The sequence below is a fragment of the Mus caroli genome, chromosome 9, assembly GCF_900094665.2.
Source record: "Mus caroli chromosome 9, CAROLI_EIJ_v1.1, whole genome shotgun sequence".
In the NCBI taxonomy this organism is placed as follows: Eukaryota; Metazoa; Chordata; class Mammalia; order Rodentia; family Muridae; genus Mus; species Mus caroli.
Window position 1 is genome coordinate 111,497,857 of NC_034578.1, and position 17,040 is coordinate 111,514,896.

General features: G+C 44.9%; 1 protein-coding gene across 1 annotated transcript in view; it reads left to right on the top strand.

Annotated features, from left to right (window-relative positions):
• Positions 1-14,849, top strand: part of Gadl1 (glutamate decarboxylase like 1) — a 167,839-nt gene extending 152,990 nt beyond the window's left edge. Inside the window, exon 15 of the mRNA XM_029481848.1 lies at positions 14,444-14,849. Coding sequence (XP_029337708.1) covers positions 14,444-14,617 — 174 coding nt within the window. The 3' untranslated portion in view covers positions 14,618-14,849. The remainder of the gene's footprint in view (positions 1-14,443) is intronic.
• Positions 14,850-17,040: the final 2,191 nt, after the last annotated feature.

Sequence of the window (17,040 nt, forward strand, 5' to 3'; positions counted from 1 at the left end):
AAAAAAAAAAGAAAGAAAGAAAAAGAAAAGAAAAAAAGAAAAAGAAAAGAAAAAAAGAATGTGAATGTTGAATTATATTCAGCTCTCTTCCTGGGGTTAAAAACTTTAGCTGCCCCCACTCGTTACTGAATGGTGTGGTACTTATTGAGTGCCATTTGAATGTGGCATGCTGCAAAACAGGTGCAATTGGCACTGATTTTTCTGATAGAAACTATTGAGGCCAGACAAGTTTTAATTTTTTGATAGCTGGGATCTCTTGCCCAAGGGCCTCTTCACTGCAGACCACCATGGCTGTCTGAGGCTTGCTTCAAAACACTGGCACCCTGGTATCCACCTCCTCAGGTCCCTATGTGCCATTCACACCATGGAGGCTGTGGGAGGAAACTGTAGCCATGCTGACTCCAGTCTCAGAGATGCCAACACCAGAGCGCGCTGGTCTACCTCTCCCGAGAGGTGGGTAGGATAAATTGTTGAATCTGGTCTGTGCTAAAGTCACCGTGCTTTGTGGCTCTTCCGTAGCTTAAAGCTCACAAGGCTGGGGAGTTGGAGACACCTCGGCCAGTAAAGCTCGTGTTGAACCAGCACAAGGACCTGCCTTTAGAACCCACGTAAAAAGCTAGGTGAGTCACCAGTATGGAGTCTTAGTGCTGTGACATGGGAGCAGAGACAGGTGACTCTACCAAAGCTGCCAGGCCTGTCAGTCTGGCTCCCCCAAAGCTGCCAGGCCTGTCAGTCTGGCTCCCCTGTAAAGTTCCAGACCAATGAGAGACCCTATCTCAAACAAAAGCTGTGACTTCTGAACTATACCTGTTCCCTGTGCACACCACCACCACCACCACCACCACCTCATGCTCACATCATTATTTCAGGGAGCAGAGGACAGTCCTAGGGATTGAAGCTGGTACCTTGTAAGCCCTATGAGAGTATTCACACATTCCTACAGATTTTGTTATTTAGCTGATTATTTGATTGTTTATTTTAGACAAGGTCTCCCAAAGTTGCCCATGCTGGCTTTGAACTTGACCTTTGACCTCCTTCCTCAGCCCCCTGAGTAGTTGTCACTAGAGGTAAGCACCTCCAAGTCACACTTGTCACTGTTTTCAGACCGATTTAAAGTAGTCCTAAAGGGCAATTGAATCAGGATCCAGTTTGGATTTTTTTCTCTGCACTTCCCCTTATCCTTCACTAGATGGCGTTCTGAGTCAATCCATAGCCTCTGTGCCCCTGTTCCGGCCCAGGGGAAGGTAGAAGCAGCATCCCTCCCCAACTGGCTTCCCTTTCCCCATCCCCAGATGAGTAAATGAGGTCTGCATGCGGCTGAGCATTTGGGAGGCTGTCCTTGTAAATACTGTTGAGGTGGCTCTAACGGGAAGCATTTTGAAGTCATAGAATAGTTCTGTTGATTGGCAGGAAGTTTGGAGAGACCCATCATTACTGACCCCAGCGATCTAGCTGGTTCAGTGAATCAGGACCACATTCACTCACAGACCTCATAAAGGAGACAGTCAGTCAGTCCCAACCACCTGGTTTTTATGTAGAAAGGACAAATAGGTGAAAGGGGGAAATATAAAATAGACTAAATCTGGGACTGGAGAGATGGCGCGGTATCAGTCTTCCAGAAAACCAGCATCCATGTCAGGGGCTCACAGCTGCCTGTAACTGTGGCTTCAGGGAGATAGATCACCCTCTCCTGGCATCTGAGGTCACCTGCACTCATGTGGCAGGCATATATACACATACATACCCACACAAACACACACACACATACAGAGACGCAAATGCACAAAGTGATAACATAATGTTTTAAAAATAGTGACACATTAATTTGATTCAGAAAAATAGGACAGCAGCTACCTTTTCAGGAGAAATTGGATTTGAAGATTTTTTTTTTTTTTTGCAAAAATGTCCAAAGAGATGTATGCGTTGATATGACTTTATCCCTTACCAGAATGAATATGAGTGTGTGCTTCCAATTCAATTTAATTCCACATCCCACTTCTTCTCTCCCTCCCTCCCTTCCTTCTTTATTATTCAGATAGACGAACACATCATAATCTTGACAGATCTATGCAGAGTTAGGTCATTCATGGCTGCCAGTAGTCAAGGAGACTGCAGTGTGTGTGTGTCTGTCTGTCGGGTTGTGTGTTGCGTGTGTGTGTGAATGTATGTATGCATATGTATGGATATAGTGTTTGAGGTCTAGAGGCTTATCAATGGGAGGATTTTTAGACCATCCAAGATTTTTAGACCAACCATGCTAAAACCCTGGGAGGAAGGATGGCTTGCTTATGACTGTGGTCTGTCTGTCTTCAGGAACACAACAGATCCTGATTGATTAGCCTCGTAACCTGTTTGTCATGTGACTCACTCACCCCTGTGGAGAAGAGCTCCATCTGAGGAGCAGAACAAGCCTGTGGGGACCGGAAAGGCATCTGCTGTAGACATCCATGTATTCTCAAGCACTCACACGATGTGTGTGCTACCACGAATAGCCTGAGGGGATAGGAAGGGGATGCATGCTAACCCAAGCAGTGCTGTCTCAGAACAGAAGGTCTCAGGACTCTTCTGTCTTTCCATGGTCAAACATACCATTGTAGGAGTCTGGAAATATCACTCGGGGATTCAGAGCAGTGCTCACTGCTCTTCCAGAAGACCCGAGTTCACTTTCCAGCACCCAGAACGGTTGGCTCCTAACTAACTGTAACTCCAGCTCCATGAGACCCACCACGCTCTTCTGGCCTCTCCAGGGACTTGCACGCACATGACATGCACACACATACACAGAGGTGTAAAAGTAAATCATTTAAAAATATCTCATACCATTTTATTCCCACTCCCCTGCAATGATGGCTGCTAAGAACACCAAAAGAAACACAGCACCACATTTACAGAAAATCCTCTGATAAATCCTCTGAGTCTAGCTCATTCAACACCCCCCACCATCATTTCAATGTTCATTTTCTTCCCTCACCCCAGCTGAATTGTTGTTGTAATATGGTGGTCTTCCTAACTGTAGGAAGTCTTATGGGCAGGACCAGACTCTCTCTCAGACGAGGGAAGAGTAAAACAGAGAATGAGAGATGTGCTTGTACACAAAGTGTTTGCCCTCCTATTTGTTCCCTGTCCAAGGATGAGCCTCGGGCTATTTCCCAAACCCCACCCCCATGAAAGTGGAGGCATTGAAAACCCTGTGCCCATCACAGACTCTTTGTGCTTCTTTAACGTGGAGGTTCCCATATTTGGATCAATTGGCTAAAATAAATTTCCAGACCCAACATCTTAGTGATTGTAGGACTCAGGGTTTTCAATGACTGGATTCTGAAGTCAAGACTTCCATGCCATCTTCATGGTAGACTACTACTGCCTGTACACTTCACAGGACTGCTGAGGGCTGTCTCCATTAACAATGTCAAACCCCGTTGTTGGTGGATTAGGGTAAATGAGTGTTGAGTCCAGGTAGCCTTGCCTACTCTGCAAATGATACCTACTGCAACAACTGCTGCTCCGTGGCGGCGATAAAACATCATGACCTAAAGCAACTTATTTAAAAAGTTTGGTTTATGGTTCCATAGAGACAGTCCCTAACAGCTCTGAAGGAGGCATGGCAGGCACAGGAAGTTGAGAGATCACAACTCCATCTACACAGGAAGCAGAGACAGAGAACAGGAAGTGAAGCCAGGCAACAAGACCTCAAATCTTGCCTCCAATGACATAGTTCTTCCAACAAGTCTGCCCTCCATCACCTCCCCCCAGATATCGCCACCAACTGGGGACAGTCTCAAACACATGAGCCAGCGAGGGACATTTCTCATTTACTCCCACAGCGCCCTCTCCATATGCGATCTAAGTTTCTTTAGGCTCAACAGCTTATTTTGCTAAAGTCTGTGACCCTATTTCTGTTCATATCACTTGAGAGTAAGTGTTCTTACCTGCGTTAGGGTCATATGAGAGACTTGATAATGAGTTGTGTTATCCAGGGAAAGAAAGTAGTTCTTAAAGACTCGGGCCATTATTTTGCCCAAGAGGGAAGGCAAGAACATGGGGAGGCAATCTCAGTATCTTATAAAGAGTACCGCCTCAGGTACTTTGTCACCGCAATGGCAAGCTGACTGCGGAGCAGACATTTAAGAGAACACAGAGCAACATGTGCAGTCATGGCTTGGGGGAAGAGGGTGAGAAGCTGTCAGTCAAGTCAAGACTGACCATCATTTAAACACCGGAGCCTCTTCACACAGCAAAGAATGCTCGAGCTTTATTTTCTAATCTTTGCTCACATAAGATAAGGCTGTGATGCACAGTTTCAGGCATTTCACAAACTGGTGAAATTTTCTAAATTTCACAATGCACCAATTTTCTATCATTCAGAATATAAGCAGGAATTCCTTAATCAGTTCTCTACACTATCTTCTCAAGTCATGTCTCTCCTTGAGCCTGAAGACCCCCAATTCAGCTGGGTTGCCTGGCCAGACACCCTCAGGATCATCCTGCCCCTGCCCCCACTACTCCCTCTCCCCAGCACTGGGATCACAATCACACCGTCCCAGTCCCATCTTTATGGAGGTCCTTGGGTATTGAACTCAGGTCCTCCTGATTAACCAGCAAGCACTTTGCCCATAGCATCTCCCACAGGTCACGCTCAAGCGTCCTCACTTCCTGTAAGGTCCCCTGTCTTCACCCTATTCCTCCCTGCCTAGGCTGTCCCTGTGTAATTCTTTCCAGCCCCACCCTGTCTTCCATATGGGTCTGTACTTCCTTTGGAGTGAGAGTCCCGGATCTGTGAACCATCCATACATTCATACCGAAGCAAACTCCACTTAAGCCACCGCGTCTCCATTCTCCTCCAATCAATGCGCTGTTCCAAGACAGGGCTGTGGGTTTGTATCTCTGCTCTCTGTTAGCTCTGGTTATAAAAACAGAAGCCAGCATCTCCTGAAATGAGGCCTCATAATATTCTTTTCAATTTCCTTTTGAAAGAAGGACTGACCCCCTTTGTGAGCCCTGAGATGAACATGGCCTGTTAAATGCAGATGTGTCTGACCCTTCGTCCTGGAAGTCAGGGAAACGGGAAGAAGTATCAAAGCTACTCCCCAAACTGGGTCAGAGCTGTGTTAAAAGATGAGAGGATTATTTCAGGAATCTTTACAATAATCCATTCACCCAGGTTGAAACAATTTATGTAGTGTTTTGGGGGCGCTGTCTGGAGAGATGAATGAGCCAGCCAGAGCTGCACATGGCCTCTCCTCTGGGTTCCAGTTTTAGGGCTTCATTCAGAAGAGCCCATTATTTTAGAAGCTAAGAAAAAAGCGGGCCTTAAAGTACAGTTTTCATCATTTCCCCGCCTGTTTCTGAACACACTAAAAAATATGTAATCCACAATTTACCTCCCACTTCAGTGCATGAAGAAAGAATGAGGGCCTTAGAGATTGACTTTAAACATACAGTTCCCGTGACCTTCAAACCTTCAGGGAGGCAGGGGAGTCACCTGCAGTACGTGCTGGCGTGTGCTTGGCTGGTGTATTAGGTTAATACATGTTAAACATGAAAAGCTTCCGTCCACATTAAATCAGAACAGGCGAGGAGCACTCACAGTGTCTGCTGAGAGTTTATGTGGTCCTGGCCACTGCAGCGATGGTGGGAGATGCAGGCCTTAAAATATGTAAAAAGGAAAATACTGAACATGTCCACTACAGACTGTAGTGGTGTGTCTGTGAAAAGGAAGGGCCATGAGAGAAAATGCCCTTTCGAGTTCTTCCATCATCAACAGACAGGGCTGAGCGCTGGAAGCGCTTCCTTACCTAGCGAGTAACAACCAGAGGGGAGAAGTCGGAGTGTCCGGTAGAAGGCAGCTCTTCAGTCCAAATGACTTGATTAAAATTATTTTTTTTAATGTATAAATATTACATATTATTATATGATAACTATTATTATATAACCAAGAACTAACTTAGAGAAAAGACAGTGACTTTTGTTTTTATAAACTTTCTTGTTTTTTTATACTTTCTATTGATTCATTGTGAATTTCACATCATGTACCCCAATCCCACTCATCTCCCCAGCCCTCCATATCTGCCCCCTGTCATTGTAAACTACCTCCAACAAAGGAAAACATAGGTGAGAGATAGATAGATAGGTGGGTAGAAGATAGATAGATAGATAGATAGATAGATAGATAGATAGATAGATAGATAAAAATAAGGAGGCAGGTAGATCTTTGAGTTCAAGGCCAACTTGGTCTGCAGAGCAAGTTCCAGGACAGCCAAGGCTATGCAGAGAAACGCTATCTTGAAAAACCAAAAACAAATAAAGAACAACAAGAACAAAGCTTAAAACCGTGGTGTGTCCCAGTGTGTCATATAGTACACCATTTTGCCCAGTCAGCTTTACTTGCAAGTGTTCATTGCAATGAGTCACTGGTTTGGTTTGAGGCCCCTGGCTTCTACTACACCATCAGTATTGGATCCTCCCTGGGACTCCTCAGATACCCTGTCACTACCTACATTTGGCCCCTCACCTGGTTTCCTGTGTGCAGGTGCGGCTGGTTACCTGTGCTCACACACCATGCGTCCGTCTCCTTATATCTTCCCAGCGATTCTCCTGCATGGCTCTATCCCAGAGTCTCCTCGCTGTCCCAGATGCCCCGCCTCTATTTCCTGCCTAAGCCATAGGTGGTAGCATAGACCACAGACATCTGATGTCGACACAGACCCCTGCTGTTGTAGGGCCACGAACCCAGGACTACTGATCCTGGTGGCAGTCTGGGCTGAGACTTCACCATGGCCTTAGGTGGCAGTGCAGTCTACTCACATAAGGCTGTTCCTCATCACCTCACATCTCCAGATCTGCTTCTCTGTCTTTCCTGCCTCTCCACTACACACTTCTGCACCCCCCCCCCCTGTACTGAAAAGATAGTACCTAAACGTAGAGGTTGTAGGCCAAACTATGAACTTAATGTTGCAGGTGTAATTTCTTTTTCATAAGTTACTAACTATAGCCATTTAATTTTTAATAATTTTATCACATTTATTTGTGTGTGTGTGTGTGTGTGTGTGTAGTGTGTGTACAGTTGCCATAATGCATGTATGGAGGTCAAAGGACAGCTTGCTCTCCCCAGCCCTGTTGGTCCCTGAGACTGAACTCAGGTCATCTGCTTGGTGGCAGTCACTTTTCCCTGGGGATCATTTTACCTGTTCATAAATGTCACCATTGTTAACATTCTTTTTCTGCTCTATATTGTGTGGGTCAGGAATCTGGAAAGAAGTAACTTAAGGAAGCCTTATTTTAGCTCATGGTTCGAGGGTGTCACCCACATTCGCTCCTACATTGCCAGACAGAGGCATTGTATTTAATGCCCTAAAGAGCTTCAGCTGCAGTCAGAAGCTTGTTGGCATGGAATAAGCCAGTCACCAAAAAATCTCAGCACATGGATACTTCACTTCAGGCGATGATGGAGGCAGATGCCATTCTCAGGAAGTTGACGGAGCCTCTTCATCCTCCTTAGCACCATCCTCAAAGGCTCCTTCTCTCCCTGAGGTTTGCTTGCTTTCCTGGGGCTTGACCCCAGGGCTCTAAGTGACCTCCCCAGCTCTGTGGGTGAGATTTTAATTCTGCCCTTTCATCGTCGCTCACTCCCCTATTGTATCAGGCATCAATCTGAGGAGAAAAGTCTTGTCTGTGATCACATAGCCAGGGCCCTGGGAAGGGATAATGGGCCATCACCCCCAGGACACAGGGGGAATGTGGGTTCGTTCTTGCTTTCTCACTCTCCAGAGGAGAGACCATTTCTAAGGGATGATGTTAAGAATCCTTGAGAAACATAAAAACCCTTTTCAACTCTGTCTTCCTCTCCTGCTGACCCTTCAGTTTAGCTATTATAATTGTGGTCCACAGCAATGTTAGTCAGTCATGGGAAAACCAGGAAGGACCGAGAGCATCAGGGCTGTCACTTACTGAACAAGGACACTTGGACATTGGAGACAATGGGATTCCTTCATGGGTGGGGTTATGGCAAGACCTGTGGGTTATTTAATGTCCTGATCTTGGGAACGCTAAATGCAAGTAGCTCTCCACAGTCATTGAAGCCATCTTAAATGGTTTAGTGTGCTGTGTATGCAAGTGTAACAAATGTGAGTGTGTGTGTGTGCACGCAGACATGCAATTGCATGTGTGTGTGCATGTATGTGTGTGTAGCTAGAGGTCAACGCTCCATGTCTTCCCACATATTATGTTTTTGAAGCAGGATCTCTCTCTCTCTCTCTCTCTCTCCCTCCCTCACTGTGGAGCTCACCAGGTTGACAATACCAGCCTGCTACCAAGCTGCAGAGATCCTCTTGTTTCTGCCTCCCACATTCTGAAATTGTGGGCACATCCCAACACCCCACTCTTGTTGGTTTTTACCTGGATCCAATCTCAGGTCCTCATGGTGTTCTGTGGTGAGCACTTGACCATCACCCCAGCCACCAGCACACTTTCCCAAGCCCTGTGCCACTCTTCCTACCTCTGCTGGAATTTACTGAGATGCACTTCACCTCTCAGCGCACAAAGGACATCTCTGAACGTGGCTGAAATGCTGGTGTTGGCCCCCAACACCTCTTGGATTGCTCACAGCTCAGCTGGCTACTGGAACACAAACGAATATTAAGCTTTGCTTTATAGAGGGCATAAGCTGTTTATTGTGTCCATTCTTCAGCTAAAGCTTTCGGTTCAGTTTGGTTTGTTTTTATGACTGTTCATTTTAGCTGGCCTCAAATCTATGACCGACATTAGGTTTATTGGCATGTCTGCCCGAATTGTCTCAATGGTGTAAACACCATGTGAAGCTAACTGCCTCCTTCAGACACGATGACTCCAGACTCCTAATTTTGGGACTTGCTCACTTGTGTTAAAGAAAGCATGAGTGGGAGGGACAGTTCTTTTCAATGGAGGCACATGCTAGTCTGACTTTTCAGATGTACCTGGGAGAAATTAGGCTAAAAATATTCATAGTTGGAAGAGGCGTGTCTAGAGGCAATGTAGCCTTTTTCTTCTTGTTCTGCCAAGCTGAATCCATAGTTTGGATGCATGTGATTTCATGGACTACAGATCACCAATTTTGTATCATTTAAGCTTGAGAGACTTACAGGGATATATCTCAACTCTAAATTATAGGGTGGGGTATCTGGGCAAGGACACCGTGCAGAGGAGCAGGGACAGGTAAAGAATTAAGACAAGAGAGATGCTAAGATGTGGGCCATAGATACATTGGAGAGAGAAAATTGACTCTTCAAGGACTCAGAGTAAAAATGCTCACTGTTTTCTGGGGCATGTTTAAGTAGGTTTTACCCTTGACAAACAACCTGACTAACTTCTCCAAATTTCTCCGGCTTTGAAATTTTTATTTGTGGCAAATTGATGTAAGTAATTCAAAAGATTTCATTCCCCACCCTTCCCCTCTCAAGATTGCATCTCTTACCTAGCATGCCCACCTCCGTCTCTGCAGATGTTTTAGCAAGAATTCGTTGTTATTCAGTGTCTCCCAAACTCATATGAAGTATATCTGATCTCCTTAGTAAACAGAAATACAGCCCACCAGGCACATCCATCTAGATGTCAATGCAGTGCTCTGACAGGTATCTTGAGGCAGGTGACCTGTGTCATCAAACACCTGTAGGAAACTTGATTCTCAAGCTTCCTGTGACAGCAAGCTAAGTAACAGATTCCAGGGGAGCCTGGCAACCTGGAGCCACTTCTGAACTTGGACTTCATGGTCATTTATTCACTCGCAAAATAGGCCTGTATGCTGACAAGTTAGGCAAACACAGGCCCTTCTAGAAAACCATAGGAAGTCGTTCCTATCCCTAATTCATTTCAGTTGTGCTTCACCACTGAGAAATACTGTCAAGGTAACCAATGATAGTCCCAACTTCCTACAAGTAAGCTCACATTGTCTGGACTGGAAATAAGGTTGGAGCCCGAATGGAAGATCCTACAGTCACTGCGCACGCAAGTCGGGAGATTCCACGTCGAAAACCCGCTAAGGTGCAAAGGCTTCTCCTAACAATGAGGTGCAGTCGATGCTTTGAGGGGAAGAAATCAATCAGAAGTTGTGGATTTCTCAGCATTTCTGAAGATTCAAGTCTTAACAGATGCTCATAGAGGGAAAGGGGCGGGGGAGAGTGGGGGTTAGGGGGGAGGAGACCAGGTACAAATTAAAATTGGTTAAAAGCAAGTTAATTTTAAGAAATGCATGGTGTAGTTCCTAATGTGAGTACTTAACAGCTTTGGAGCACAATGGCTTGTCTTTTATACAATCCACCTTGTAAGCTACACTTTGGTTCATTGTAGGGAGGCTGCCATGGTAACACCCCATACCGCTGATGTCTGCCGTTTCTTATAGAAAGACATCTATATAGATACAGATATATGCAAAAGATATGTAAAGTTTTTAAGATGCCCAGACAAAGCATTATGAGACAAAAAAAAAAATCTTCCAAAATCACCATTGAGTTTGCTTTGTGTTGGCATCTTCTGCTGGTCATGGAACTTGTCCTTAAGTGGTTTGTGTAGCCAGTCAGACTCCATTAGAGAAAACATTTTTTTTTCTTTGTGACAGATTATCAATTGTGATTTATTTGTGTCTTAAATCTACATGTATGTATCCATTATGCACATTGGTGCAAGGGCCCCAAGGGGTCAGAATTCCTGGAACTCCAAGAGTTATTGATGGTTGTGAGCTACCATGTGGGTTCTGGGAAACAAACCTGGGTCCTCTGCAGGAGCAGTGAGTGCTCTAACTGCCGAGCCAGCTCTCCCAGCCTCTTACTTTTGATTTTTTTTTTTTTTTTGAGACAGGATCTTATATAGCCTAGATGAGCCTTGAATTCTTGATCTTCCAACCTCCATCTTCTGCACCCATAGATTCATATCCGTGTTAGTTTTATGTATGGACACATTTTTTTTTCAAAAGATATTGTCTGTATATGACCATCTTTCCTTATAGGCTGAGAAGCAGCTAGGCCAGTTGTTATCAAATGGTTACACCTGGTTGGAGAGAGTCATTTTTTTGTTTGTTTGTTTGTTTGTTTCGTGCTCCCTTCTGTTTAAGCACCTTTAAATGTCCTGTGTTGTAGCAGGATAACCACAGAATGCTGTTGAAATGACCCAATCATTACTGGAACGTAATGTACAGAGGGAAACAGAAATCCTATGGAAACGAGGAGGGGAAGCCATGCAGTGAAATGGAAGTGTCAGGGTCCTCCCCCACTTAAGATGCGAGAACCAAGCGCACTGAGGCACAAGGGAAAGAATTTGATTTACAATTTGAAGGAAAAGCTGAGGGAAAATAATTGAGAGCCAGGAAGCAATCTCAGCCCCGCCAAATTGCTTTCCGCCATGCGTGCCCCATTTAGGTGTGAGACTCCTGGACTTCCATTGCATTTGCGCATATTTTCCTTTTCCTGTGAATATTCCATCTTGCCAGATTAGGAGTGTTCCCCTGCTGCTGCCAGCAAAAGGGAGGATCTGAATTGCCCAGTATCGGCCTGGGCCTTACAGCCTTGTAAAGGGAGAACGTTGGTGTGTTTAAGCACACGGGTGATAATCTGACTGCTAAGGAAAACATTCCGGTCTCCACACTGTAAACATGTGGGCGCTTTTCAATTAGTTCAAAATGAGCAATGCAAAGCAGAAAGAACTGGCAAAATGTTCAGAGTACTGACTGCTACCTTTATGATGAAGATTTGTGCTAACAGATTCCATAGGGAGTTGGCTGTGAGGGTCCTCCAGACTTTCCTACCCACTCCACACTTCTGGATAGATGAGGCCCTTACCATGGGCCCGGTAGTGACTACTACTAGGAATTAATCTTCGAGTTCACTGACAGGTTAATAAATTCCCTGCGTACTGTCAAACTCTCTCTCCACTCATTCTCTGGGACCCAGGGATATTTTATTATTTCTTCGCAATCTCAGAAAACCAGAAACAAACTTGAGCTTGGGACACTCCTTTCGCTTCCCACTTCAAGAGCGTTGCCCGTGGAAACCTATATATATTTTTTGTGCCTGATGCAAGAGCAAAAATTTAAACCTCCAGAACATCTTTATATTAAAACATATCCTCTTGCGTTTACAGCTTACTACATTGGAAAATATTTCTGAGGCTGCATGACGCCTCAGTAGGCAAAGATGCTTGCTCCTGAGCCTGCCAACCTATGTTGGTTGGCAGATGGAGAGAATGGACTCTTACAAATTGTCCTCTGACCTCCATCCATGTGGTAGTGGCATGCACCCTGCTTCTTTCTAAAAAAGAAAGGAAGGAAGGAAGGAAGGAAGGAAGGAAGGAAGGAAGGAAGAAAGAAAGAAAGAAAGAAAGAAAGAAAGAAAGAAAGAAAGAAAGNAGGAAGGAAGGAAGGAAGGAAGGAAGAAAGAAAGAAAGAAAGAAAGAAAGAAAGAAAGAAAGAAAGAAAGAAAGAAAGAAAGAAAGAGAGAGAGAAAAGGTAGAAGAAGTTAAGGCAAAAAATATTTCTGATTTGCTTCTAAGCTTGGCAGCCTGACAGATTCGCTTTGATAACAGCTTCACAGGGCTTCAGTGCTGTCCTAAGCTGACTGTGAGTCCTGAATGCTTTCCATGGGGGGAAGTGGGGGATAGGAAATGCCCTCCTTGGAGAGCAAAACAGAAGCACCGAAAAGTAAGTTGGCATAGACAAACAAAACTAGGTTGAAGCCATGAATATAGGTGCTTCAAATTGGCAGGGAGTCCGAGCTGATCTGTGCCGTGGAACTGCAAGCTCATAGCAATGGATCTGAAAGGGGCCATGATCCTAAAAGCATCCAAGGATCACAAGCTGCTAGCTCTGAACAGGACGCTTTTGTACTCTCCTTGACAGACATGTGGCCCTTGTGATCAAGGCCTTCCTAATGTTGATCGCTGCTGGCACCATGCTGGGATTTCTATCACGGCCTCAGTTTACATACAGGTAGCCAGTGATAGCTTGTTTGAATAGAAAAAAAAATGTGGCTTTATCACAAGCCTACATAAGACTTGCTCTACGTTATGTGGTGACCAAGTGGGGTTGTGACCAGATGTTAAGAGCACACAGTGATATCTGAATGAGAAAAAGTTCATGTTACATGTGTGAGCACCCACATACACATATGATACATGCATATCCATGTACATACATATAAGCAGGGAAGCTCCCTACTTAAGCCCATGAGTGTTAATAAAATCCTAAAACAAAAAAGAACAGATCCATAATCATGCGGCATTTTTGTTTGTAATTTTTATATTTTACATAAATATTTTCCCATTATACTTGCACAACTATATATATTTTATTTCCTCATCTTTGACTGAAAGGACATTTGTTTTATTTTCTTGTCCATTGAGTGGGGCTTTCCAAATGCTTAAGTGAGGCTTCTCTTAAATAGAGGTCAGATAACTCACGACCCATTACCATCCTATAATGTACACTCATGGAGACTCATCGGCAACATTCAATCCAGGCATGGCCATGACAGCAGAGCCAGACAGTGTGTGTGTGTGTGTGTGTGTGTGTGTACATCCTACTAAATTATATATCCTGGTAAGCAGATGTAACACAAGTACAAGGAAAGTGTGAGATACATTTTATCAGATAAAAAAATTTGCCAAGTAACCACTCACTCTGAGACACATCCCTCTTGTGCTTTCCTTCTGACTGGAATGCCCCCTCGTGTCCTGTTTCCACACCTATCCTCTTTGCCCGTATCTTCTATCCTTCAAAGCTCATGGCCTATCGCGATCCCTAGAGCTCATTGGCCAGCCAGCAGAGCTGAAATGGCAAACCTTGGTTCAGTAAGGATCCCATGTCCTAGGTAGCTTTAACCATCAACTCGACCTAGCCTGGAAGGGAGTCTCAATTGAGAGATCTTCCAGATTGTATTGAATAGTGCCAGGGAGAGTGTCCTGATTGTTAGTTGGTATAGGAGGGTACAGTCTACTAGGGACAGCACCACTTCCTGTCCAGGTCATCCTGGACTGTATAAAAAAAAAAAACATCAGCACTCAAATAAGCCAGCAAAAGCCAGCCAGCAGTGTCCCTTCGTGGTTTCTGCTTCAGGTTTCTGATTGAGTTCCTGCCCTGACAGCCCTTGATGATAGACTGTAACCTGTAAACTGAAATGCACTCCTTCCTACCCCGAGTTGTTTTTTGAGCAGAATAATTAATCCCAGCATCAGAATGGGATCTCACGATTCTCCCGAGCCTGACCCTCCTCACCTGCCAGGGGATGCTGCCACCACCTCCCCTTGGTGCCAAGGGTGAGCTAATACAGCACAGCCACTCAACTTGGTGTCTATATGCTACAAGTTCTCCATGCATTATTGTTACGTCAGCCTTGGGACAAGACTGAGAGACGCAGCAGCTGACGAGAGAACAGGTGAAGTGCTAGGCCATCCGGTTTCATCCATGTCCTTTCTCCCCTTGTAGGTGGCCCCAGCCATCAAGGAGAAAATGATGAAGAAGGGAAGTCTGATGCTGGGCTACCAGCCCCACCGGGAGAAAGTCAATTTCTTCCGCCAGGTGGTCATCAGCCCTCAAGTGAGCCGGGAAGACATGGACTTCCTGCTGGATGAGATAGACAGCCTGGGGAGAGACATGTAGCCATGGCTTTCTTACCCCCAGCGGCACCACTCCTGTCCTGGGGAGGGTCACAGATCCAGTGCATCTGAAGACACACTAGGTAGATGACAATCCTGGTGCGATTAGGAAACACATCCACTCCCCCTGCACAGAAAACCAAAATGCTAAGCAAATAGTCCTAAGGGTTCTTTGGCTGCCTGCTGCTACTGTTTGTATGATGGAGAAAGTAGATGTAATAAAAAATTATTCTCTCAAATATTATCCTTGGAAACAACCCCGGGGAGACTTTAGGCAGTGCCATGTGGATGGAAACTGGATTGTAAGTCCCATTGCTCTTTAGAAAACATAGAAACACCGCGTGGAGCTTACAGCAGTGAACTCTAGTGTGGCCCCTGTGCCACCAGCATCAGCACCACCAGGGATTTACTGAAAACACAAATTCTCCAGCCTTTCCCCATACTACCTGAACCTCTAGTTCCACCATCCTGAGGTTTAATAAGCTCAAGAGGTGAGTCTGATACACAATACATCCTGAGAAACAATGATCTAGTAAAAGCCTTTACAGATGTTTTCCCCCTAAAAGACATGTGATATTTCAATAGCCCTCAGTCTTTGGAAAATACAGCTGTGGCATTTGTGCTACAAATGTTTAGGGAGTCTGAAACAACTGGAACATGTCAAAGAGATACACAGACCACATCTCCTCTCTCTCTCTCTCTCTCTCTCTCTCTCTCTCTCTCTCCCTCTCCCTCTCCCTCTCCCTCTCTCCTTGTGGACGTTGTACATCGTGGTGCGGAGCCTAGTGCGCACCACGATGTACAACGTCCACAAGCAGCTGCTGTGCCTTTAGTGAGACATGGCAGTTTCTTGGTTGATAGAAAATACCACTGGGGTCACTGGGGTGAGATAGTTTGCAATCCCCTTATATTATATTTGTTTGCTTGTTGAAATATTCAGACACACACACACACACACATATATATATATATATATATACAGAGAGAGAGAGAGAGGAGGGGGGAGAGGGAGAGAAACCGTGCATGCAAGATTCTTACTGTCTAAAGATGCATGCTGTATTTGGGCTGACGGTTTTGTTTCAGGAGTTAGAATGAATCACTATTCTAATTCATCTGCATTATAAATTAGGGTAAAAACCAAACAGTCTTGATAAGAGATTAAAAAGCATCAATCCATTTCTCCAGGCATGCTATTGGATGGGAACAAACACTGCACATCTGTGTGGGTCTCTGTCCCTCTTTTAGGTTCGGGAATGCATTTCTTATCTTCACTCTTGGCTTTGTAGAGAATAGATTAATTCCGAGCTTGTACAACATTCTGTCTCTCAAACTCTCTCTGCAATGTTTGTTAGAGTTTTCGGTGGTCTATCTTGCGCAGGGACTCTAGAGTCAGAGACCTCTCTGTGCCGGTTCCCCTGTTGTTCCCAGAAGAGGGCAATTGCAACTCGCTCTGGGGCCATCACCTTAGATTTATTTCTGGGTCGGGGTGGTTCTTGACTAAGAACAGAGATGATTCAGAGATGGCATAGATGAAGGCTGTACGTTGAGGTTTGCCCAGGTGTGGGGCTGACGATCACTCATGCTGGATCACTAACCCCTGACATTTAAATTTTGAGAAACAGCTGTGTCCTGTGTAGTATGCACCAAACATCTTCATTGTAGACTATGCATTCGGTCACTGTCTCTACTCATGAGGATATTTTCACTTCATTTTCTGGGTTACTTCAAACTCCCTGGCGGAGGGAGCTATCTGTTCATGATTTGATTCTTGTTGCCTTTAAAAAATTGTTCTACATAAAACGCTCCTAAGACCGATGCTAGAAATAAGTTGGATTTCATGAAATAAAAAGCTCTGTCAGCACTGTGCATGACTGGCATTTTTTTTTAAATGACAGTTCTATTTCTATAGACTATATCAATACATTCCTAAGAAGTGAACTGGGTTCAACTGGAAATTTAGTTTAACAGTTGAAGAGGTCAGAAATGTTCTGTCATAGTCAATATCCGTCCCCCTCCCCCCAAATCAGAAAAGAGTAAATAGTAAAGTACGGGTTTGTTGTTCAGTCATCTTTTCTACTAGGTAATCATGGGAAACTCAGTAGCCCAGCTCAGGTCCAGCCGCCATCGATGAGACACGGCAGCTTCTTGACTGATGGAAAATCCCTCTCGGGTCAGATGGTTTAGACTCTCATATTTTCATTTGTTTCTTGAAATATTCAGAAGACACTGTCAATCAGGTATTTGTCTCAATGGTTAGAAGAGTAATCGTTTGAGAGGATAGGGTGAGAGCTCACTCAGTAAAACACGAGCCTTAAAAGCATTCAAACCTTAATCCCAGCACTCGGGAGGCAGAGGCAGGCGGATTTCTGAGTTCGAGGCCAGCCTGGTCTACAGAGTGAGCTCCAGGACAGCCAGGGCTACACAGAG